The 26,522-nt window shown below is 36.4% G+C and overlaps 1 protein-coding gene across 1 annotated transcript in view; it reads left to right on the top strand.

The window, feature by feature from the left end:
- LOC138694565 (uncharacterized) overlaps window positions 1-12,933 on the top strand; it is a 402,311-nt gene extending 389,378 nt beyond the window's left edge. The window contains exons 4-6 of the mRNA XM_069818424.1: window positions 2,627-2,760; window positions 7,572-7,830; window positions 11,726-12,933. Coding sequence (XP_069674525.1) covers window positions 2,627-2,760; window positions 7,572-7,830; window positions 11,726-11,799 — 467 coding nt within the window. The 3' untranslated portion in view covers window positions 11,800-12,933. The remainder of the gene's footprint in view (window positions 1-2,626; window positions 2,761-7,571; window positions 7,831-11,725) is intronic.
- The last annotated feature ends 13,589 nt before the right edge of the window (window positions 12,934-26,522 follow it).

Below are 26,522 nucleotides of genomic sequence, written 5' to 3' on the forward strand. Positions count from 1 at the left end.
ATAAACGGGAGTATCCCGAGAAAAACACTGCAACGTCTGTTTTGTCCACCACAGATTCAGTCACGACCAGCTCGAGAGTCGAATTCTGGCTGCCTGGATGGAAGGTTAGAGAGGTAAAGCTGAGCCACAGACGCGGATTCGATACGTACTACATAGTAATAGATCAACATTGGTAATCCATGCTGACTAGTAATAGGCCATATTTATCGAATATAAGATGTTATAGTTACATTATAAATTGTTTAATTTATAATAAATTACAAAATGGTTAGCTAAAATATTTGATTCGTATTTTGTCCCTTCGCCTAATTTCCGTTCTCTAAGGCAGTATGGAACTTCAGACGCTCCACGTGGAACTATTGGAGCAATTTATACCAGTAACCTTTGATGATGACGATGAAACACATTTATTCTTTTCAGGTATGTAATGTAATATTCCTTTTGGTCTTAACTTCATCATACATATAATCTTGGTTCAGATGAATAATACTGAAGCATAGCATAGTTATGCAACATCATGTCTGTTCTGAAGTCGTGTAGTTGTTAGTTGTTCGTCCTCAATGAGACCAGAGAATAAAGCGCCATTATAAAATTTAAGATGCTCGTAATTTCGTTCGCCAGAGACTGTAAATTTCGTCGCGGGAATGTAATTTAATTTGCATATGAAAATGGAGTATCCATTGCCTCCCTTCCATCTCATTTAACAGCAAAAATTCAAATAAAAATGTTCAACTGGCTTGTCCTTCTTTCTTGTTTCTCTTTTTTATTTTTATTTGTTGTAGTAACCATGGCGGGTAAAAATAAATATGGGTCACCGCGTAATCTCGAAATAACGAGAATGACTCTTGATCCGAGTTTGTTCTAGGTCTTGGGTTCCAATTCCACTCGGGCCGATTATCTGGTTGAGCATTTTTCAAAGTTTTTCTCAACTATAAGACGAATGTCAGGTAATCCCATGGAGAATCCTCGGACTTGTATTGCCGAATATCATTTAAGTGTCACCACTCTTACTGACATAAGGTGACAGCGTAGTTGATACAGCGTTATTAAATAATGTGTTTAAAAATACGTCAGAAATTTGTGTAACTTTATTATTTCTTAATTTGTGAGGTATTTTATAAAACGTTATATAGATAGAAGAAATTTGTTATTTCTTTTTAATTGTGATATGAGATTCTTTGGTTTTTGCACCATGAGCGTTGTAGTTACGTATCTGCTCGATCATCAGGATGAGTTTGATGAGTTACCAAGAGCTATTCTCCATCCAACAGATGTTTCTCTTTCCTTTCATTCTTTGACAATGGAGCCAGGTTGTGATGAAATTTGTGGTGTACATACCAGTTGCAGAGGGGTTTTCTTGGGGCCCTCCCGTTCTCTCCTCACATTCCACCAACACTTTCCACTTCTCTCCTATTTCTTCTTTAATCTTCAATTGTAGTTAATCAAAGGCTGTGGTGAAGACTTTGGAGATAGTACGTATATTCGATGCTGATATAGGATTTAAGGCTGGGCTACGGACCCATGACTTTATCGGGTACTCGCGGATGGGACCTGTTCGGACTGAGTCAGGATGGCCTGCCTATCAGCATCGAATTCACGATTTCCATCCAGGCCACTCGTCGGACTTGGGACAATTATTGCATTATAATAGGCCTATGCAAGATTTCACTGTTAAGCAAAAGGACACGAAACATTGGAAAACCGAAAAAACGAAGAAAGGGCCAACTATGAAGCCGTAATAAGCCACTGAGCATATTTATTATGAGGGAGAGCCAAAAAGTAACCTTAATAATTGTTTTATTAACCCAGATAAGACTGACGTCCTATATATAGGACACCGGACTTTCACACAAATATGTTAATAACAATGACTATGACAGACTAAATATAAGAAAAAAAAATTGGAGGCAATTTATAATACATAAGGATTATGGTATCATGATTGCCGACTATGAAAATCTTACACAGCAATGTTAAAAAATAAAACGTTCCGTCCTATATATAGGACGTCAGTCTTATTTGGGTTAATTGAATATGTACAGTAAGACTACAAACACTTTATCACTTTTCAACCTAGTGCCAACTACGTTCAATGCAAGTGTTCCTATCATACTATGTTAAAAGTGATTAAGTGTTTGTAGTCTTATTGTACATATTCAATTAATAAAACAATTAAGTTTTTTTTTACTCTCCCTCGTATTATTATTATTATTATTATTATTATTATTATTATTATCATCATCATTATCATTATTATTATTAGCATCATAATCGTTGTCAACCGCTGTGGAGTAACTGTTAGCGTGTCTGACCGTGAAAGGAGTGGGCACAGGTTCAAAACCTGGTTGGGACAAGTTACCTGGTTGAGGTTTTTTCCGGTTTTTTTACTCAACTAATTAACAGCAAAAGTTGAGTAACTTTCGGCGCTGGACCCTGGACCATTTCGTTGGCATTATCACCTTTGTTCCATTCAAACGCTAGATAATAATCGCAGTTGACAAAGCGTCGTAAAAGAACTCTATCAAAAAAATCGTCGTTGTTGTTGTTGTTGTTGCTGCTGCTGTTGTTGTTGTTGTTGTTGTTGTTGTTGTTGTTGTTGTTTTCATAAAATGCCTTCTTGTTGCAGCTTTCCCGTCAGAAGACCCAATGATTGAAGGTATATTGTCAACATATATGATCGGAGATTACGTCACTGCAAACTGCACATCTGGCAAATCCAACCCTCCAGCTGTCCTCACCTGGCAAATCAACGGTATACAGGTATGCACTTCGTACCTAATCCTATTGCGCATTGTAAAATCATCAGTGACCCTAAACTGATACAGATTTGACTTCAAATTGAAGTTGTTGTATTCTAAGTGATCACTATAATCTTTATCAGACTCTTCGCCATTTCTACTGAATTCAGAGAAATAATGTAATACGTTAAATGTTTATGTAAACTTATGGGTATTTGCCTATTGTCTATGATTTTGATATGAATACTTGATTAAGTTCTGTTCAGTACTAGGGTACCATCCCAGAAAATCAAGTGACATATTTTCAGGCGAGTTTCGTCGCGCCTATAATTTCTAAACTACACGACATACTCCAATTAAGTAAATGGCGATAAACAGACAAAGGATCAATGTATCTAACGTGACCTTGAATGAAGCGGGTGTCATCATTTAGCGATACGTGGGAGGGGAGAAGTTAAGGCACGAATTGGCAGATCACGCGGCAGCCGAAGCAGTGTAACTCGAGAATGCGAAGCGATAAACCGTTCGCAGTGGTATCAAACGATTCGTAACGAACCAGGCTACAATCCCAATTGAGTAACAATCAGCAGTCGACAACCTAAATTGTAAAAATTCACAAGAAAATGTGAGTAAAGAGAGTGGGAACAACACGCGGCAGCCGAAGCAGTGTAACTCGAGAATGCGAAGCGAAAAAACGTTCGCAGTGGTATCAAACGATTCATAACGAACCAGACTACAATCCAAATTGAGTAACAATCAGCAGTCGACAAGTTAAATTGTAAAAATTCACAATAAATTTTTAGGAAAGAGAGTGGAAACAATACACGGCAGCCGAAGCAGTGTAACTCGAGAATTCTAAGCGATAAAACGTTCGCAGTGGTATCAAAGATTCGTAACGAACCAGGCTACAATCCAAATTGAGTAACAATCAGCAGTCGACAAGTTAAATTGTAAAAATTCACAAGAAAATTTGAGTAAAGGGAGAAAATTCACAGTGTCGAGGCATTTGCAGCGCAGTAGGAGTGGGCATATAATCAACAGGAAGCAAACAATAGTGCAGGATGGTTAGGTACTCCCTAGCAACCGATATGTTTACTTTCAATGCATACGAAATGGCTACTCCTAGGAGTACCAGCACAGCAAAGATGTACCGAATTTTCAGGATATCTGGAAAGAAGAGATGTTGATTTTCATTACTGACGTTTACCTTAACAGCAATTCTATCAGTGACCTATTCACGCATAAAACTTGCGGCTGTCTCTCCAATAGAACCTACCTCGACTTTCCTTAATAACATATTCGCTGAAAATTTTTCTTGCATAGAAGCTTGATATCATTACTCTACTTACGTAAAAATTGTTGGAAATTTCACATGTTAAAATATGAGGAAAAGTCAAATATATCAGGCATTCGTCTGTAAAGTACCTATGTAAGCCTACACTCTGTCTAAACTTGGACAAAGACGTAAAGTGTGAGACATTTTAGGATAACATAAATATGTATGAAAAATTGTTATTTTAATCCTCTTCAACGAATATTAAATTAATATTTCATTGATTAGTTGACGTGCAACAGCAAAAAGTCGTTTTTATTTCGATTTCAAACACATAAAAATGTTCTCTGTTGTTTCAGAGAAAGAAAAGATAGTAAAGATGATTGAAGAAGTCCGAAATGGAGTCATTCGTACTGATATAATATTATTATGTAATGCACATAGGCCTACGTTTCTTAACTATTCGAATATTTCCAATGGAGTCCTGAAGTGTGCATTTTGTCCTTGAGAACATTGTCAAAAATAATGTTAATTATCATCATATTACTTGTCCTTTCCCAGTACTCATTATGTTAATGAGTGTTAGCCTAATTCACAAGAACAATAATACCAGGTGGACCAAAAATAAAATAAAGAAGCGATTTTAAATCTTTGATATTTATTACTGATATGTCTGAGCAAGTGCTACTTACAATTAATATTAAGTACTTAACATACCATTTGCTCTGTAAAGAAATTCTAAAGTTTTGAATACCACGTTCCTACGATGGCCTCCATTTAGCTCTAAATATTCTTCCATTCTCAATCATAGAGAGCCCATTGCACTGCGCAACATTCGCGCAGGTATTCAAGATATTAGAAGACGAATTCTTTCTTTCAGTTATTCGATATCTTGTGGTGGAGGACGACTGAAGACTTTCATTTTCAAATACCCTCACAAGAAAAAATCGCATCTTGTTAGGTCTGGTAACCTTGTCGGCCATGGGATATCTCCATATCTTGAAATGATGTGATTCGGGAACAAGTGTCTCAGGTGTCTCGTTGATTCTTCAGCAATATGGTTGGTAGCTCCATCTTGCTGAAACCATGTGTCCCTGTTGATCTCTGGGTGCTCGAAAATCTGAGTTATCAAAAACTTGTCGATCATTGCGGCATAACGCTGCGCGGTTACTGTAATAAAATTGCCATTATCATCCTCATGAAAGAAAGAAAGGCCCAATGATTCCAAACGACGACATGGCACACCATATGGACCTTGGTACTATGTAATGGTTCCTGGTGTAATTCACAGGGGTTATTTCCGGGCCAGTATTCAAAATTTTGTTTGTTAACATATTCTGATAGATGAAAATTTGCTTCATCTCTCATTATCAGGTTATGGACGATGTCCTCATTATCATTCATGAGTTGTAGGGATCCCTGGCAAAAGTTCATACGACTACTGTGTCACCTTCCTGTAATGCTTGAACCATTTGAGTTTTGTATGGATGAAACTTTATGCAGTATTCTGCACTAGAACGCGATATCCCAAGAGAAACAGAGTGAGGTCGAACAGAACGTTTAGGGTTTCGCTCAGATTCTTTGCGATTCTTACAGTAGCGATGTTCTCTGGTATTCACACACGTCTTACTTTCCCTGTAGGCTTCTTCTTTAAAGCAGAACTTGTCTCTTCGAAATGTTTCAGCCACGTTTTGATTGCATGCGCAGATGGTATTAGATCATTACGACAGATATTATAATGCTGCCGAAACAAGCGCCGTACAGCGACGAAACTATCACCACTTTTGTAATAAGTTTTTATGGCAAACGCACGTTGCATACCACTCCAATTTTCCCTGTCTTTACTCTGATTAAAAATAACGTTGATAACAAACTTTAAAATACCGAAGTTTGTTTATATTACGTTGTTGCTATGCCAACACATTCTTTGTTACCGATTAAATGGTATACATTCCTAAGCACAACAAATATGTTCACAACCTAACTCAACTCAGGAGAAGTTTAAAATCGCCCCTTTTTTGTTCACATAATAAAAGAGTGTTGATCTGTCCACTTAGAATGATATTTCCTGTTGATTCTCGTATCTGGGAAACAGTAGATGCAAAAGTGAACATGGTCGAAAATTGAAATCAATAATTTTGTAGACAATAATTAACGACTCTGAGAAAATTTGTATCGCTGCAAATTATACCCGCACCATTCAAGTTGTCAGTTTTTTTATATGTAATACAAAAACTATCTAGGTAGCACCAATGTCTAGTATATACAGTCACGAAGCTCAATACGGAGGGAATATGCATCCATAGATAGTTGCTAACCACTAGGATCGCTACTATCACCTCATTACAGAAATGCGAAATAGTACCGTCTATTGTTCCTAGTACCCTCACAACTCAAGCTTCGTGACTGTGGTAGCATGATAACCAAGCATAATGACGAGACAATTGAAATACAAAGCTGTATTACGGTGGCTAATAAAGCCTCTTTTTCGCTCACAGGGATTATGAAGTCTAATAGTGTACATAACAAAACCAAAATAAAGATATACTAAATCATAATAAGGAGCAGTCTTACCTATGGAAGTGAAATTTGGACTTTGTCAAAGAAAATTGAGATGATGCTTGGAGTATTTGAGAGAAAAGTGCTTAGAAGGATTTTTGGAGCTGTGATGGATAAGTCGGTTTGGAGAATCCGATATAATAAGGAGTTGTATGAGAAATACAAGAATATGGATGTGATCACCTACATTAAATTGAGAAGATTGGAGTGGGCTGGCCATGTATATAGGATGGGGGATCATAGAATACCAAGGAGAATTATGGAAGAGAAATTATTTGGTAGGAGACCAGTTGAAAAACCAAAGAACAGATGGACAGATGCTGTGACGAATGACTCCAAAGAATTGTTCGGTAATACAGCATGGAGGAGGATGGCTTTGGATAGAGAAGGATGAAGGAAGAGGATAAAGGAGGCTAAGGCCCGATTTTGGGCCGTGATGTCATTGTAGAAGAAGAAGAAGAAGAAGAATACAAAAACTAGCCAAGAAACCGTCTGCTTTGATTTAGAGTAAATAGTCTTTGTCTCTGTGTGTTATGGTTCACCTGACATAATTAGGAACATTAAATCCTGACGTTTGAGATGGGCAGGGCATGTAGCACGTATGGGCGAATCCAGAAATACATATAGAGTGTTAGTTGGGAGACCAGAGGGAAAAAGACCTTTGGGGAGGCCGAGACGTAGATGGGAGAATAATATTAAAATGGATTTGAGGAAGGTAGGATATGATGCTAGAGGATAGGGACCAATGACGGGCTTATGTGAGGGCGGCAATGAACCTGCGGGTTCCTTAAAAGCCATTTGTAAGTAAGTGTTAATGGTTTAAAATAAATAATATAAAGACTCATCCGTTTTTAATTATTTTATATCAAATACACTCGCTGATAGTAAATTGAATTGTATTAAAAATTCAGTATAGCAGTTTAAGAGAAATTACTGTACACAGTGTTCAGCCAGATGATAAATAAGGTACGCTACTCGTTATGTTCTTAATATTGTTCTAGGATGATGCGCGGGTGTGGGAGTACCGTGATGGTGCCGACGAGACAGATTCTCAAGGCCTGCATACCAAGACGGTAGGGCTTCACTTCCAGATCCAGAACACCCACTTCACCAGCAATGGGGGAGGCCTCTCCCCCAAGATGGAGATCCGCTGCACGTCTACTGTAGGGGGTGTGAACCGCCACAAGTCTGTGTTCCCCACCCTTGCGAGGGCCCTTACCTCCAACAAGCTGGCTCAGGAGAGGTACAAGAACACAGCAGGTGAGTTTATGTAATATATCTAGGTGTGAATCTGAGCGAATTACATAGTTTTCTATATATTCTAATTTTACGAATTGTTTGAGACATACAATGAAGGAATGTGCCATCTGGAAACTTGTCTCTGACTTTAGCTTGTAGCCCGTTAATTTCACTCACATGACCACCGCACCACAGAGCTGTACATCGATATTTTAAAGGCACGACAATACTTTCCCAACAATTTTCTACTTAACTACTGCATTTAAAAATTTGTTTTCAGTAATTAATTATTGTCCTTTTTTTAAATGTTACAAACAAAATCAAACGACAACTCTTATTATATTTATAAAGTGGTCGAAGTTAAAGAAAATATAGCCAGCAGAAGAGGGGAGTTCGAGAAAATATTTTCCGAAACTTCTTCTCATGAGCAAACAACTGAACCACAGAGCAAACGGCCACAGCTGAAAAATGTAGGAGACGTAGAAAGATTCTTAAAAAAGAGTATATTTTTTAATTCTGGATAATTTTGTCAATCAAATTGATGTAAGGTTTCAGAACCTAGATAAATTAAAATTTATAGAATTAATAAAACCTAATCATGACAAAGAACTCCCTGAAAATTGCATTTTGATCATTGAAATCAGTTCGATTTTCCTCGTTTATGAAGTGAGTTGTGTGTGTGTTATTGTAATGAAAACTTGAAGAATAAAAATGCGAGTGAACTTTTGTACATCTTGATTACCGGTACACAACTTTTGTGTTGCTTAAAAGCAATGAAGATTGACAGTGCGCTATTTCAACTTACAAAATTATGTGAACTGATTGTTACAATTCCTGCAAGTAGTGCTTCGATTGAACGTTCTTTCTACACTAAAAACAATAAAAACCTACATCAGAAATTCTCAAGCGGAAGATAGACTATCCAGATTATCATTACTCTCTATAGAGAAGAAATCACTGGAAATCATTCGCAGTAATGAGAACTTCTATGCCCAGGTCATCGATGATTAAGCTACTAGAGAGGAGAATTATTGCTTTGGTCTTCAAATATATTTAGGTGAGTTGGTTGCTATCAGTTTTATACTATACATATAAACATTTGTATTGCTGTTTCTCTCACATAAAATTCCACTGCATGCCACTGTTCCTCACCATAACTCCCACGGATTACTGTAATATTGTCTGACTTTTCTACAGAAAGCTCTGACTTCTGTTTTATCCAATGATATATTCAAATAATTATATTTATATTATATGATATAAAATTTCGATTTTGAAGATGAGAGTAATTCAGATAAATATCTACCCTTGTGGTGGCTGAGTGATCAGACCTCCGGCCTGTCACACAGATGGCCGGGTTCGAGTTCCAGTCAGGTCTGGAATTTTTCATTGAAAAATCCATAGTGACACTTGTGGCGGACAAGGTCGCAGTTGGGGTTCTTCTCGAGATTCTCCCGTTTTTCCTCATATTATGCATCCACATCATTCCGTCACCATTTCTTCAGTTCGTTATCGTTCCATAGTATTCCCCGATTGCTGGTTGGCGACGCAAGGAGGAGGCTGGGCTAGAGACGAGGTGGGTTGCCTGTTCGAAATCTAGGTATGCAGTGAACCTTAGTGTAGTCAGCTGCTTAGGTTTGGAAATGCGATTATCTTAAGAATTAGCGCAATAGATCGTTACAGGTCGCAGTGCTGAGCAATAGTGGCCCCCTCCCGTAAATCCCATTCTATTTCATTCCATAGATAAATATGTATATGCCTAAACAGCGTAATAAACCAAGTATTTAAGGGACCAGATAGTAAGACAAATTGAAGTAAGTGAAACAAAACAGTTAGGAAACCTATATTGAGAAATGAACGTCATCATTGTAGAAGCTTATGTTCAGTATAATAAATAACACGAAAGGACTGGACTACCTACCAGTAAGATGGCTGGATAGCCTGGAGGAATATCTGGAAGAAAGATGGTAATAGATTGAAATGAAGTCAAAACGTATTTCTGGAGCAGAAAAGGCTGGAAAGCAGTGGTGGCGGTGGCTGTAGCGGTGGCAGTGGTGGTGGCAGTACCGGTGACGGCGGCAGTGGCGGCAGCGGGGATGGTGGCAGTGGGGGTGAAAAAGTATCAGCAAATATCAGACGATAGAATCTCCGAAGTTACAAATGGGCGTAGTAACATCAAAGTGTGGGATGTCTCAGCAAAGATGAAGAAAACAATTTCTTGCAATCTGGAAGCAAAGCTATAACTATCTAATCCTATATCTTACAGAAGAAGAGGCAGAAAAAGGAGCAGAAGAAGAGGAAAAAAAAGAGATGAAGAAGAATAAAATCTATTGTGAATGGAGGTCTTTAATATTCGGCCCCTAACAGGAGCACCATTCCCATATCTAGTGACAATATTCTTCCTGCTATTTCTACTGAATTACCAGGATAAAATATAAGTTTCTTGTTTCTGATATTTCTCATTGGGAGGTTTTAGCCCAGTGAAACCTCCGCGGAATCTCAAGGTTCCACGAGCAAATCCTAAATGGTTTATAAATTGTATTTTATATTTAACATAAAAATAAATTGTACATTCTTTCTGCCATAGAAGACTATCTAAATGATAAAGAATACCATACAAAATTTAAATTTCTTGATACAATGGTTTTAACATTATTATTATTATTATTATTATTATTATTATTATTATTATTATTATTATTAACCATCTAAAAACGGAAAATTTAAATCTATGAGTCTAATAAACTAACATGTGTATTTTTATTTCCACCTAAGTACATATCTTTTAAAAACATTCCATGTTAAAATTTCGTTAAAAATGACGCACAATGCAACATCTAAAGCATAATATTTTTGAGCATATTGTTGTTGTTTAGTCAACTGTCCGACAACAGGTCTGAACCTCACAAGTGATACCAACATGGTACCACTTACGAGACAACTAGGACATGAGATATTGGGGTAGGGTAGCCAGTTCCTTCCCCCCTCCATTGCATATATCACCGATAAGCTAGGTACATATTACACTAATCACATGGTTTCACTGTGGAAAAAGTTTGAGAAACACTGCTCTGTGTTAACTTGAAGAAGTGACGATTCCCCTTAGTTTGTAGTTAACAGGTTTATATTAGGCAAGTATGTAGTATGTGATACTATTTCCAGGAGTAGAAATTATTTCCAAATTATTGCGAGGTTTATAGCTCTTTACCATGTCATAAATATAGAAACATGTTATGTTGACCATAATATGATGGCTGTATCATAAGGAAGGCAAGGAAATGGGTACCTACTGTACTTGTTTGTTATCACCAGTTACACTGAAGGTGGATGTGACTATAATAGAATAAATGTCTTAGCATTTAACTTTGGGAGTGATAATCGTAACTCTCTGAAGTCTGATAAGTGTAATATGTAGCTACTCGGTGATGTATGCAATGGAGGGGGGAAAGGAACTAACCTACTCCATTATCTCCTGGCCTAGTTGCCTCATAAGTGGTGCCATCTTGGTATCACTTGTGAGGTTCAGACCTGTTGTCGGACAGTTGACTAAACAACAAATAATAAATCATAACTCCAATCGACACAAATACAACAGAGTGTCTCAGAGATTTATACTGTTGGATGTTTCTGGAGCTGTGACACAATGTAAAATCCAAAAACTTCGAACCAATTTATGTTCACTTCTTTGTAAAGCATATTTTGTGGTTATTAATTTCACTTGATCATCATTAGTGAATAGTAGTCTTTATACTGTTGGATGTTTCTGGAGCTGTGACACAATGTAAAATCCAAAAACTTCGAACCAATTTATGTTCACTTCTTTGTAAAGCATATTTTGTGGTTATTAGTTTCACTTGATCATCATTAGTGAATAGTAGTTTTTTGCATTTAACTACGTATTTTTTGTTTGTTACAGGTTCACTACTGACATCACCATTGAATACCATTCTTGCGCTCATATCATCAATTCATGTGGTGTATGCATCCTGACGTTTTAGTGAAATGAGAGGGAGGAAGTAAACACTCGTTGAAGCACTTCTAGTGCCCCCAAAATCAAAATACACACATAATCATGTACGTCCCTTCCACATCTGAGAGAGAGAGGACTGCGACCCTGAAAGACTTGTGGTGTTTGGACTCACTGCCAGCAGAAGTCTTAGTGCAGAAAAGATGAACATGTGGATTGTGTGAGAATGATGACCCAAAGTGTGATTTGAGAAGGAACTCTTTGAGTGTTCTCTTATAAACTGTTACGACGTGCAATCCGCCTGCTCTGGACTATCACGAACATTTTTATGCATTTATGAAATGACTGTCATGCACCGATTCTACAGTATAACATTAACATTTTTACATATAACCTGCATTCACTTTATATGTTGAAGTATCAAGAAAACCGGAATGTTTTAAAAATTTGCACTTCATGTGGCAATACATAAATTAAATGACTAAGAAAGTTTGCTCATATTTATTTAGATATTTCTGTCGTTTGAATGTGTCACTGTCAATTAATAATAAGTTCACGTGAAAAAAGATTAGTTAAATTAATAAAATTTAATCGTCATAAGATTTGGTTTTAAAAGATATTCGTTTATAAATTTTAATATTATTTCCACATCAGTCACGGTAAATATACAACATAGTGCAAGAACTTTACGTCCATAACATCGAACCTCCAGTATGCAAGCAACACGTACCTGTTTCTATCTATTGTGCAGATTGATACAACTGGCATTCCTTCTCTGCACCAAATATCCATTTTACTTTATTTAAGCAATTATTTTCTTCTTATCCCTTTTCCTTCTTGGCTTCCTGAATATCATTCTTCCAGCCATGATTTGTTCGTCCACGTAATCTTTCTCCCTGGTAGTATCCATTCTAGAATCTTCCACTTCCTTAATTTCTCTTATCCTTGCGTTTGGTACTTTATCCATTCCTGTTCTTCTACAACATCATCTTAAAAAATTCATTTCAGTAGTCAAAAGTTTCATCCTAAGTCTCTGCTTTATGCCCCATACTTCTGCCCTATATGTTATTACACTCTGGACCATGCTTTTGTATACTGGTATTTGTTTCTTTGTACTTTTCCGTATGCCCCCCCCCCTTCGCCCTTAAATTAGAATTTAAACATCAACAACTGTGTAAAAAAAATTGACGATACAGGAATGTAGAATTCCATGGATTTTGTGAAGCATTTGTATTACAGTAAAATGAAAATTATGGAAAATTTCAAACACATTAAAACTTACATATTTTCCCTTGTGTATTATTTTCTCTGTTTTATTCTTTCCTACTTTCTTCCTTATTCTTTTACTCGCATTCTTATCATTTTTCTCTATCTCTTTTTTTTTTTACTTCCTCCCTGCAGTAACTTCTCTTATTTTCATCGCTTTCTTCCATTCTTCTTTTCCTCATTCTTTTTTATTTCCTTTTTATTTCATTACTTTTACTATTTTTATTCTCATTCTTTCTAAATATCTTTATTTCATTTCTTTTGATTTTTTTCTTTCTCGGCTATTTACTTCGACTACCACTGTGGAGTAACGGTTAGCATGCCTGACTCTGAAAGGAGCGGACCTGAGTTCAAATCCTGGTTGGAACAAGTTACCTGGTTGAGGTTTTTTTTCCAGTTTTCTCTCAACCCATTAAGAGTAACTTTCAGTGCTGTTCCTTTGACTCATTTCGTCAGCATTAATACCTTCATCTCACTCAGATGCTAGATAACCATAGCGTCGTAAAATAACCAAACTGCGTGCGTGCTCTGTTTACTTTCTCATTATATGAAGCATAAAGAAAAAGTACTGTGATGCTGCAAAAAATAAATTTAGAGATTTTCATGGAAAAGCACGTTTCACCAGCCCAAAAATTAGTTTTAGCATGCTGTGTGCTGTCTGTCTGTGCACAGCATGTTCTCCTAAACTGCTGGAGGAATTATGTTCTTCTTCATTATCTGCGAATCTAGGTAATCAGGAATGATAAATATGAAATACAATATTTACTTTTCATTATAGATGTGTCAGTATCCCAATTTCTCGATACTCGATACCAATACCTGTTTTAGAGTGTTAATCCTCGAAATTCTGATACCTAACTGGAAACTGAAAGCAACAGAAAAAAATTAAACACCGGCACTTCGAAGAGCATTGGACTTTATTACACTTCACTAATATATTCCACTCCTCATTGTCTTAATAAACAACAAGGTAAGGAATTCCTAGGTTAAATAAATTATTTTTCTGGGGAATATTATATCTTGTCAATTTTAGTTACGTACAGTATTTGGAATACATTCACATGTTTTATACCTGATAGGAAACTATTCCACGCACAGTAGCAATACTAAGCCTTTTACAATCAGGGGCGTATTTTGCGGACTACCGGGGCTACCGGCGGTAGCCCAAGGAAATTACAAAAGAAAAAGTTTATAATATAACATAATGTAATAATTTTGTATTATTAGTTTTACCATAGTAATTAAAATTAAAGTAATTGTTAGATTTATATGCGCTCTCCACTCTCGAAAAGAAACAAGTTGTCAAGGCGGCATCGCTGGAGAAACCGCTTGCTACGTGAGGTAGCCTGTGACCGTACCGTGCACGCTGTCCTGTCGCACAACTGCCCGTCCCCTCCTCTCCCTTCTGTTTCCATCGTGCAATGTAGGACGGGCGAGTTGCTGCTCTCGTGATCGGTTTCTTCGCAGGCTCGAAGCAGCAATACGCTTAGTACGCTGCTCATGAATGTGATTGTGTTCTTGCAGTGCATTATTTTAAATCTGTGATTTGTTCGAGTGTCTAAGAGTTATATTAATTGTGCATTATTAAGTTTTTAATTTCTCAATTAAGTGATATTGTGAAAAATATGGCAGAACAAGTTTCTGGAGAGGTTTGTGTTGAAAATGACTGTGTAATAGAAGGTTTATTAAAAGTGCCTTTTAACCGTCGTACATAACAACGAGAAAGTTGAAATTGTGAAAATGGAAAGACCAACTCCTGAGTTAAATTTGTCCATGGACGTAAAAGAAAAACAGCGAGAGTACACACGCCATTTCATTTCAACATCATAATTATGGTAAGTGGAATTGGTTGTGTGGTACTTCTAAACTGTCTAAACTATTTTGCTGGCCATGTTTGTTATTTAGCCGCGAAACTAATGCGTGGTCAAAAGAGGGATTTTCTAATATGAACTCCCTTCGAACGGCAGTCCTAGAATACGACAAATCAAAAGCTCATATTTGTAGTAGCATGAACTTTGCAAATTTTGGGAAGACAAGAATTGATTTACAGCTAGATAAGCAAAAAGCTCTACACATCAACCAACACAATGCTCTTGTGAAAAAAAAATCGGGAGATTTTACTGCGTCTTATTAACACAGTCTGCTTTCTAGGAAAACAAGAATTGGCTTTTCGGGGTCATAACGAGAGTGTGGAATCAGACAATATAGGAAATTATATTGAATATTTAAGTTCCTTAAGTGAATTTGACCATTTACTGGCCAATCATCTTGAGAGTTCAACAGTATTTCGTGGTACTTCTCTCGCAATTCAGAATGACTTAATATTTGCTATAAGTGGGGTTATGATAAAGAACATAAAACCTTTTGTGGCCATTGTTGTTGATGAAACATGTTACTGCTCTAATCAGAGTCAATTGTCCACTGTTTTAAGATACGTCGACAGTACTGCCAATGTTCAAGAACGGTTTATAGGATTCACAAATGTCAGTTCGGACAAAACTGCTGCTGCTTTGTTTCAGCATGTGGAAGGTGTTATAGCAGAATACAATGTCGGCAATAAGTTAATTGCACAGACATACGATGGTGCTTCAGTTATGGCGGGAAATATTAATGGCTTAAAAACAAAAGTTCAAGAAAAGTATCCTCAAGCACTATTTGTCTATTGTTACAGCCATGTTCTCAATTTAGTTTTGCAACAAACTACTTCAGCCATTCCAGAATGCCGCATTTTTTTCAAAACACTGTCGGGTTTAGCTGCATTTCTCTCATCATCTCCTAAAAGATCAGAAAACTCAAGGAATTTATGAACAAGAAACTCCCAAAAGTAGCACCAACTAGATTGAATTTTACATCTCGGCTTGTAAATACAGTAAAGGAATACAGAGAAAAACGGACTGCTTTCTTTAAAAATATCATTTGTAATGACTCTGAAGAAAACTGGGATGATGCTGTAAATGTGCAGGCTCAAGGATATTTGAATTTTTTCACACAGTTTCAGAATATGTTTCTTCTTGAAGTCTATGCTAGAGTGTTCGCACATACAGATGTGCTCTACAATATTCTTCAGACAAATAGTGTAGACATAGCATACTACTTGCAAGAGGTATCAAAGTTAAAAAAAAATACTACAGTATATCCGAGTTCAGACATAGGGGTTTCCGTCCATATGGAGTGATATGGAAAATGAAAATTCTTCAGTCAATACAATGGAACCACCATTAAAGCGAAGAAAAGGAGATGATGAATTGAAATACAGGCAGCTGTACTACAGCATACTAGATCGTATGCACATGGAAATTACTGACAGATTTTCTGATTATGGAAAGCTTCAGTTCACACATCTCCTAGATTCTCAAAAATTTTCTGCTTATAGAGAAAACTTCCCGAATGAGGCACTGAACAAATTATTTCAGTCCTATAACAGTCACTTTGATCAAGTACGTTTGAAAAATGAATTAAGTGTAATATATTCAGCAGAAGTCTTTGATTTTTCGAACAAACCTATCCATGAAATATTATCTGCTATATATGAAAACCAGCTGAACCAAGTTATTCCTGAAGTCCTTAAATTGGCAACATTAATTGTGACAATACCAGCTATGTCAGCATCGGTAGAAAGAACATTTTCTGCGTTGAAGAGAATAAAATCCTACTGTAGATCAACTCATACACAAGAACGTTTATCCGGCTTGGCACTAATATCCATTGAAAAGTCATTTCTACAGAAACTTTGCAAGTGGCCTAACTGTAATTTCAAGGACGAAGTCATCAACGTATTTTCGTCCCAATCAAGACGTCTGGAATTCACATAAATATGTAAGGAATTTTATTATAGGGTTTTAAAAATATATTTTGTGTAATAATAGGGTCAGTGGTAGCCCAAACCCTTTAACTAGTATACGCCACTGTTTACAATACCATATGTCTGTTTACCTAGGAATTCTTCTTACTCATCACTATTGGGGAATTTTTCATCCTCATGATTGGGGCTGCTGAAATTTTTAGTTTATGATGGGTAAGGATCATTTTACAATCTACTGCTATAAAATATTTTTTAGTAGTAAGAGAGACAACATATTTCTGTAAAACATGGCACAGAAATGGATATACTATATGATCCCGTAAACTTCGATACTGGGTATATATGTAAATCGAACCCATCGCTGAAACAGTAGAAAAATGAAAGACAAAAATAAAGAAAAAGGAGGACCTCCTAACAACTAAAAAGAGTCGAAAATGTATAGAGTTATTTTCCTAAAAGCACTAGTATCGATCACACTCAATACTTCCAAGTATCGAAAATATCGAGTATTCAACTCTATTTTTAATAAAAATGTAATGATTCTTTATTTCAACAAGTAACATATAATGGTGATTTACTCCAATTAAACTGTTAACGATTATTTTTTTTCAAAATGTTGTTTCTTACATAAGATAATGTGATAAATGAAATAGCAGGGAAAATTATTATCTATATGATACTATCTCCTATTGAAAACTTTTGAATCTAGAAAGTATATCAACACCCATCAGAGTTGACCATGCCAGGAAGGTGATTTGGGTGAACAGTAAACGGAGAAGGCTTTCACTTCCACTTTAGCAGTCGACAAAATTACTCTTAAAAGTTTCGACCGCCTCCAGCTTCAGCACAGAAGAATCATCACAAAAAACTATGCAACAGCCAGGTAACAAAGGTAGCAGGACAATAAAGGATTAGCAGTCACTAGTTCTGATCCATTTTTGTTGTGACTAAACAAATGTCCATAAAAGCAAATAGTTCTAATAATAATTTCCTCTTCATTGATCTGGTTTTACAGAACCTATTGCTGTTATATAGGCCTAGGTATTTATTACAAGAAAAAAAGAATCTCACCATAAACCAATGTTTTACAATGTTTCTATCACATTTAAATACAGATTTTCATAAATATAAATATCATATTGGAAATGATTATGTCTTGAATTTATCTATTTTTGAAAGAATCAGAAAGTATATGCAAAATTGTATACAACATTACTAAGAATGGATGACAACAGGATCTCTCTACAAATTCTTAATTACCAACCTGGAGGAAAGAGAAGATTTGGAAGATCTTTAAAAGTCTTACTGGCGATTTCTTTCATTTTCGTGTTGAAACTGACTACCTACTTGACTTGAACTGCTGCTGCTACTGCGGCAGGAGTAGGGTTACCAGATACTCATTAGTGAAAAACAGGACAAACTGGTTCAAAAAGCAGGACAAAGTCCGGACACAAAATCATTTGTAGATGTCTTATTCTTTAGAACTTTTTCAGATTCAAAAGTCGAATTTAAGCTGCAAAATTGATTATTACTTGTTAAGTTGCGTAGCAAATATTAAATAATTATCTGTACAATAAAATAAAATAATTAAATACAGTTAAAACAAAAAAATACAATCACAGTACAGTATACTTTAATTCCAGCACTGTATACAGTAACATAGGCCTACATGAAAAACACCAACCTATTTTTTTTATCAAATTTTACATGTAGCCATAATTTACAAAAACTACTTCACTTACCATATATTTGCTGACAGATCACTGAAACAATGGCCTTCACTACGCTCGGAAGAATAATTTCGTATGTTTGCAGTTTTACTGATACCGGTACTGATTTTCAGGTGAAAAAATATTAAATTGGCTCAACCTCATGTTACTGAGGTACAGCGGATCATGCTACTGTTTATGCACGCCAATCGACCGATTTTACGGACATGACATGGTTTATTCATGGCTTGTATTTGAAACAGAATACCGACCACTGACGCAAATACTTGCAGCACTACTGTCCAAATTTCACGAGAGGATCCCTGCGAGGGGAGTATGGTCCCTGCAGGGTAAGAGGAGAGAGTAAGCCAGTACAATATTTTGTTCCACGAAGCCGCAATGTAATGCATAGTCTATACAGAATTAAAAAAAAAAAGGAATGTAAATAGAGAAGAGTAAATTACATGGTCAACAAAATTAAACTTTTTGTCTGTTAAAGGAGAAAGAATGGTTAGTTCTTATTGACATTTTCGTGCTAATTTAAAATCCGTTTACAAAATGTTGCCATAATCCAGGATTTTTTTAATAATTACATGAGGGGTTTTGTCTGTTAAAAGAGAGGGAATGGTCGATTCTTATTAACTATTTCGTGGAGACTGATAGAAAAATTTTACGTTTAATGAAATCACTTTTGACCAGTATTATCATGCAAAATGTTCCGTTATTTCTATCATTTAAAATATCTAATCTTACCTAAAGAATGTGGATCTTCATATCATCCTCCTTCAACAGCAATAATGAAGTGTGAACAACAAAATTGGAATTCAAAAACCAATCAGCAACCTTCTCGTCATATCAGGTTGAGTCTACTAACAAAATATTTTCAGTTTGGAGGGGTTTCAGTAACATGTCTTTTCTAGGGATAAGAGGTAATCATGATGTGGACCACACAACCTTATTCTAGTGCAGAGGTCACGAAAGAATGGATCTCAAGAGAATTAAAAGCTCATGTTTAAATTTCCGCATTCTTCTATAAATAAATTAAATAACTGATTAAATGGTGATCTTACTCGTGTTAATTGTGTAAGCATGTACGGCTTACAGCTGTTTCGGTGCTTCTTCACACCATTCTCAGAGCATACTAGATCTTGCCGTCATCTCGAACTTCGCTGCCTGTTGTGTGGGTGCGTTCGATTGTTGAAAAGTGTTGAAATGTGGTGTCAAATAGTGTTTGTGTTCTGAAATTGATCTGTGTGTTGAGAATTTGATCAGGGTGTGTTTTAGTGTGTCTGTATATTTCATATTGTTCTAGTGTGTTGAGTTTTTGGTTTTTGGGTTGTATGTGTAGGATTTCCATGTCTGTATTTATGTTATTGTATGTGTGGTTAGCATTAGTTATATGTTCGGCATATGTAAATGTCTTGTGTCCTCTGATTATTGCTTTAATGCAGTGGCGTGCATTCTGGGTAGGCTAGGTCTGCTGCGCCTACCCAGACAGACAGGAAGAAATGTATTAAATTTGTATTTAAAAGTAATACTGTTAATTTAAGAAAGTCTGCAGAGTCCTTAACTAATTTCAGCAAATTTTGGCTTGGCATCCTATTTTCATTTCCTTTTGGTTGGTACTGTACGTCGCATTTCAATTATTGTCCGCTGTGTGCTCGCTCTCGCGTCATCTTTCGTCACTGGAGAGTTGGGCAGCTCGGCTTGCTGAGCCTCCCTGGCCCTGCAGTGAGTGTAGCGTTTCCCTTCATAATCAGTACATTAGAACAGCTGGCACATGCGCCCTGATTTACGTGTCTTGCCCATTGCCGTAGTACGTTAGGCTGGTAGGCGCTAATGAAAGCGCTTTTGGTGATGAAATTACTGTATTATAGTGTTTATTTGAACTTCTATTGGTAAAGTGAGTATGTTATAGAGTTTATTTAAACAAAGTGAGGTAAAACTAGTGCGATATTGTTGTAATATGGCAGAAGATCACTGTATAATTGAACAGATTTTTAAAAGGACTTTCGGTTGTAGATCATTGAACGAAAAAGTTGAAATTGTAACTGTGGGGGGAAGACCAGTGCCGGCGCTTCCGAACTTTAAGTTTTTACATAAAGAAAAGAGTAGAGAATATTTACGTTATTTCAATGTGAACCAATATGTGAAAACTAATTAGCTAACAGGATGCAGTCATTATTTTGCTGGCCATGCTTATTAATTTGTAACGATTTTTTTAGTAGGTTATTTTACGACGCTTTATCAACAGCTTAGGTTATTTAGCGTCTGAATGAGATGAAGGTGATAATGCCGGTGAAATGAGTCCGGGGTCCAACACCGAAAGTTACCCAGCATTTGCTCATATTGGGTTGAGGGAAAACCCCGGAAAAAACCTCAACCAGGTAACTTGCCCCGACCGGGAATCGAACCCGGGCCACCTGGTTTCGCGGCTAGACGTGCTAACCGTTAATTTGTAACGAACAAAGTGTGTGGAACAAAGAGGGTTATAATAATTTAAATAATCTCAACAATGCCATTGTCAAACACGAACGATCGCAATGTCATTTGCGTTCGGTTGTTCAGCTTTCTTGTTTTGGAAGTGTTCGTATTGACACCCAACTTGATCAACAATTGAAATCGGATGTGGCGCGTCACAATGAAATGGTGAAGAAGAACAGAGAAATAATGAAAAGCCTAATCGACACAACGTGCTTCTTAGCCATGCAAGTACTGCCGTTCAGAGGGCATGGCGAAAGTAAAGATTCACTTAACAAAGGCAACTATATAGAATGTTTACATTTGTTGAGCAGCTACGACACTACTCTTCGAGAACATGTAGAGTCGTCTACAACATTTAAGGGCACATCAACAGAATTCAAAATGACCTGATAGCTGCTATCAGTGGCGTGTTGATGGAATCTATTAAGAATGACATTTCCATGGCCCAGCATGTTGCAGTTATTTTAGATGAAACATCCGATGTAAGCAACAAATCACAACTTTCCACCACTGTCAGGTATGTCCATGACCAGACAGCACAGGTTCAAAAAACGTTTATTTCCTTCGTTGATGTGAGTGCAGATAGATCCTGTAATGGTTTATTTAATCATGTAATGGACATAGTGGGATCTTATGATATTAGAGACAAATTAGTTGGTCAAACATATGACGGTGCGGCAGAGATGGCTGGAGAAATAAATGGACTTAAAACCACAGTTCAAGACATTTAACCTAGAGCTCTATTTGTTCATTGTTTCAGTCATGTCCTAAATCTAGTCTTATCTCAGTCAGCTATGAGTATTAAGGAGTGCCGGATCTTTTTTCAGACATTGAATGGACTAAGTAGCTTCTTCTCCAAGTCTACAAAACGCGCGCATGCTCTTACTGAATATTCCAACAGAATAATTCCAAGAAATGCACCCACAAGATGAAATTTCTCTTCCAGAATAGTCAATATTGTAAAGGAGAACCGTAAATTGCTGGTGGACTTTTTTAAAAATATACTCAACAACTCATCAGACTGGGAAAGTGAAACTGTTGCTCTTGCGCGTGGATATTTGTCTTTCCTTTCAGAGTTTGAGACCAAATTTCTTCTAAATGTGTTATCAAAGATCTATGCATACATTGACATTCTGTACAACATTCTTCAAACGAAGCATTTGGATATTCTGTATTGTGTAGAAAAGGTTAATGAAACAAAACGTATTGTTCTACATGAGAGATACAGATTTGATGCATTATGGAGTGATGTTTGTAATGAAGTCGAATGTGAAGAAGTGCCGCGAAAAAGAAAATGCCTGGAAAATGATGTCATAAAATACAGGAGAATATTTTTTGAAAAAATAGACAATGTGACAAACCATATTACAAATAGGTTTGGAAATCTCCCTCAGTTGGAATTTATTTCATTGCTTGATCCAAACAAATTTCAGTCTTATAAATTAAATTTTCCTAATTCCGCCCTGGATGCGCTGAATGTAAAGCACAGTGCAGTGTTTGATATAGTTCGTCTAAAAAATGAATTGACAGTCCTATATTCAATGGGAGAGTTTCGTGGAAAATACCCTCATGAACTGGTGACACATTTAAAATCAAAACAACTCCACATAGAATTTGTCGAATTGTACAAATTGACCCTACTGGTTTTGACCATACCAAGCACATCTGCATCTGCTGAGAGGTCATTTTCTGCCCTTAAGCGGATTAAATCACTTCAAAGATCAACTCAAGGGCAAGAAAGATTAAGCAGTTTAGCCTTGATGTCCATTGAGAAGAAAAAGCTGAAAGAAATCTGAAAATCCCCTACATTCCACAGCGATGTTATTGAGGAGTTTTCTAAAAAGGAACGCAGAATGGAGTTCACCTTTAAGTAAATAAGGTATGATTTATTTAATTACCAATTTATTTTATCATTAGTTTCCGGAAGTTTCTGTTTTCTTACCCTCCTTCTGGCTGCTGCTCTGGTTTGATGTCAGAACTCACTAAAATTATATCAAATTATCAATATGTTCGAGATATTGTAAGTTGTATACCTATGTAGCATGCAAACATGAAGAGCCTACCCTAATGCAATAGGTTGCGCACGCCACTGCTTTAATGTGTTCTTTGTATCGAGTTTGGAATGATCTGCCTGTCTGTCCAATGTAGAAACTGTCGCAACTATTGCATGTGAGTTTGTATACGCCTGTGTGGTTGTATTTATTTGTTTGTGTTGTTTGTGTGTTGAGATATCTTTGTAGTGTGTTTTCTGTTCTGTATGCTATATTGTATTTCTGTTTTTTTAATGAGGATGCGATCTTGCGTGTGTTTTTGGTTCCATGTGTTAGTATGATGTATTTCTTTGTGTTCTTGTGTTTGTGTTGTGTTTTGTGTGTTTTTGTGTTTGTTGATTTTTTTGTTTTGTCTTCCTTATGATGTTGTCTATTATGTTTGGGTTGTAACCATTTTCTTGTGCTATGTATTTGTGTTCACTTCTTCATTATAGTGTTGTTGGCTCATGGGTATGTTGAGTAATCTGTGTACCATTGTCCTGAATCCAGCATGTTTGTGTTGTGTGGGGTGATTAGATGTGTTGTGTATGTGTGGTGGTGGTGGTGGTGGTGGTTGGTTTTCTGTATATTTTGAAGGTGTGTTTGTTGTCAACTTTTGTTATGGTGATGTCTAGGCAGCGAAGTTCGAGATGACGCCGAGATCTAGTAGGCTCTGAGGATGGTGTGAAGAAGCACCGAAACAGCTGTAAGCCCCACATGCTTACACAATTAACACGAGTAAGATCGCCATTTAATCAATTATTTATATTCAAGTGTTTAAAGAAGTGTACGAAAGATTCAACATGGAAAATAAATTAAATTGTAAAGCAGTTAGTATATGGGCCTATGTCAATTTTCAAGTTTAAGCGAACTTTCAACTCCACCTTCTATAAGCAATAACTACAACACGCAAGACGTTTCACAGCCACCTGCGTGGTTTAAGAAGTAAGAAGCACAGGACTCGTGCTCCAACTTTGCGCTCAGATGTGGATTCGAATCTTGCTTGTCTGGTTACCAGGTTGGGTTTTTGCTGAGGTTTCCCAACTACAAGGTTAATGTCAAGCAATTCTATTGAGAAAACTCGGGACTAATCTCGTCAAACCATCATCTCACTAGCACCACTTTCATTAATGCTAGATAACTGCACAGGTGACACAATGTCATTTAAAAAGACGTTGCAAGACTTTACCTGAAAAGAGAGAAGCTTCTTTTTGCGAGTTTAAAGGTGGGGAAAGAGATTTTGACAATAATGAACTTGTATCAATCACATCTCATTATACATTGTGTCCACACTAAAAGTGCGGTATACAGAAATAACAGCCTATATCATAACTTGGATAAGGTTTATTAAATAAATTTCTTCTGCATTGTATAGAGTAACTGAAAAAGTTTTTTATTTCCACTAATACACTTCAACATGAGTACCATTTGAATCGGGGAATACTAAAACGTTCCATGTCACTATTTTTATGAAAATGATTTAATGCCGGGAAATCATTCTTTGAAGCAGTGGCGGCTCATGATAAAATATTATGTGTGTTCACAATTTTGTGTTCCAAAATCGAAGAGAATTTGAAATTGTACGTTTTTAGCCTAATATGATATGTCATGATTCCAATGTTTCACTGTCGAAAAAACCGTATATAAATTCAAAACAACATATAATAATAATAATAATAATAATAATAATAATAATAATAATAATAATAATAATAATGAAACCTAGTCTTTTTATTTCCAATTTTTCCTGGAAAGCCAGTTTACCCAGTTCTTTACTCTTCAAAATTACTTGAACAGAATTCATTGTTTACGTCTGTTAAAAATTAATACACAAAACAATTTACAAAAGCGTGTTCAGTAATATACTGTATTTTGATTCACAACACACTGATACACTATAGCCTATACCAGTACTGTAATCCCATTCACATAGATTGATTACTATAAATACATGCCAGTAAATATTATTCTTAAATAATATACACCACCATACAGATATTTAAATTCATACCACTATTACATTCAGCCGGCACGTGTTTGAAAGCCGACACTGAAGTATAGTAATTCACAAACTACACTCTCGTAGCAGCACTGTACACACAACCACATAAAGTAAACGTTCCGACAGTGAGATGCTGACACCTGCAGGCTAAAATACAGACTTATTAAATTTTCTCCTCGAGATATAGCATGTAAATGATAAGCATCGATGCACTTGACATCTGTAGGATAGATTCACTGTTCACTTAATGCTTTGTGCTCTTGACAAGTCATAAGCGGCCAGCAAAAGACAATTTTCTCCCGCGCATGCATGAAATTTCTGTAACCTTCTTGAAAAGAGCACGGCTTGTATGTGAACGGATGTTGCCAAGTTTACATAAGAAGTTTATGCAAGATGCGGGAAGTTTAAAATACTCGATCCTGATATTATACATCCTCACTACGCCGATACTATATTAAATAATAAAACTAGTCGTGCATTAATGGAAACAAGGTGTTCACGTGCTCTTGTGCTCTTATTGATGCACCGCCACTGCTTTGAAGGTAAGTACCGGTACAACTATATATCCAAAAACATTCTAAGTCAAGTCTCTTTATGGTGATATAAGAGTTCTGTATTGCGTAGTGAAAACAAAAACGTTCTGAGTCAGTGATACAGAACCATTTTGTTTCCATTGGCCAGACTGACTCAGAACCTTTTCGTTTGTATTGGCTAGACTGTTCTCCCAGTAAATTGAAAAGGTGACAGCTGAGTTTGGTTTTAAGATTTCAGTGTTAGTAAGAGATTGAAAATGGATGAAGAAAGTAGAAGGAGAATTAATCAAAAAAGTTTTATTTACGGCTTCAGTCTGAGGTATGTCCTGACAAATCTAAAGATCAACATGTTCTTGCCATTGCATTCGATTATATGCAGAACATGTCATTGCCAGTTATCCCTGTACAAGGTACTTTTTATCTGAGATAGCTAAATGTCAACTCATTCTGCATTTATAATGTCAAGAAAAACCATGCAACTTTGTACATTTACCATGAAGGCATCGCAAAAAAAGGCCTTAGTGAGGTGTGTTCCTTCGTTTTCGAATACCTTAATTCTATCCCAAATGATATAAAAGAAATTCATGTTTACTCTGACAACTGTGGATGCCAGAATAAAAACCACGCTCTTAATAGTGTATTTTTGGCCTTCACACATTCGGGGAGATTTGAGAAAATTGAACAATTCTATCCTATCAGAGGGCATTCTTTTTTGCCCTGCGATAGGGATTTCGCAACTGTCAAAAGGACCATGAGAAAACATGAAGACTTTACAGCATGCATCAGCTGACCGAAATTATAATAACTGCAAGTGTATCTAGAAAGTTTACAGTGGTAAAAGTTGAAATATGTGACATTAAAAATTTTAAAGTCTGGTGGCAAGAGTTTTACAAGAAGACATGTGTATCCGAGGAAACAAG

This window comes from Periplaneta americana, chromosome 2 (genome assembly GCF_040183065.1).
Source record: "Periplaneta americana isolate PAMFEO1 chromosome 2, P.americana_PAMFEO1_priV1, whole genome shotgun sequence".
NCBI classification, from domain to species: Eukaryota; Metazoa; Arthropoda; class Insecta; order Blattodea; family Blattidae; genus Periplaneta; species Periplaneta americana.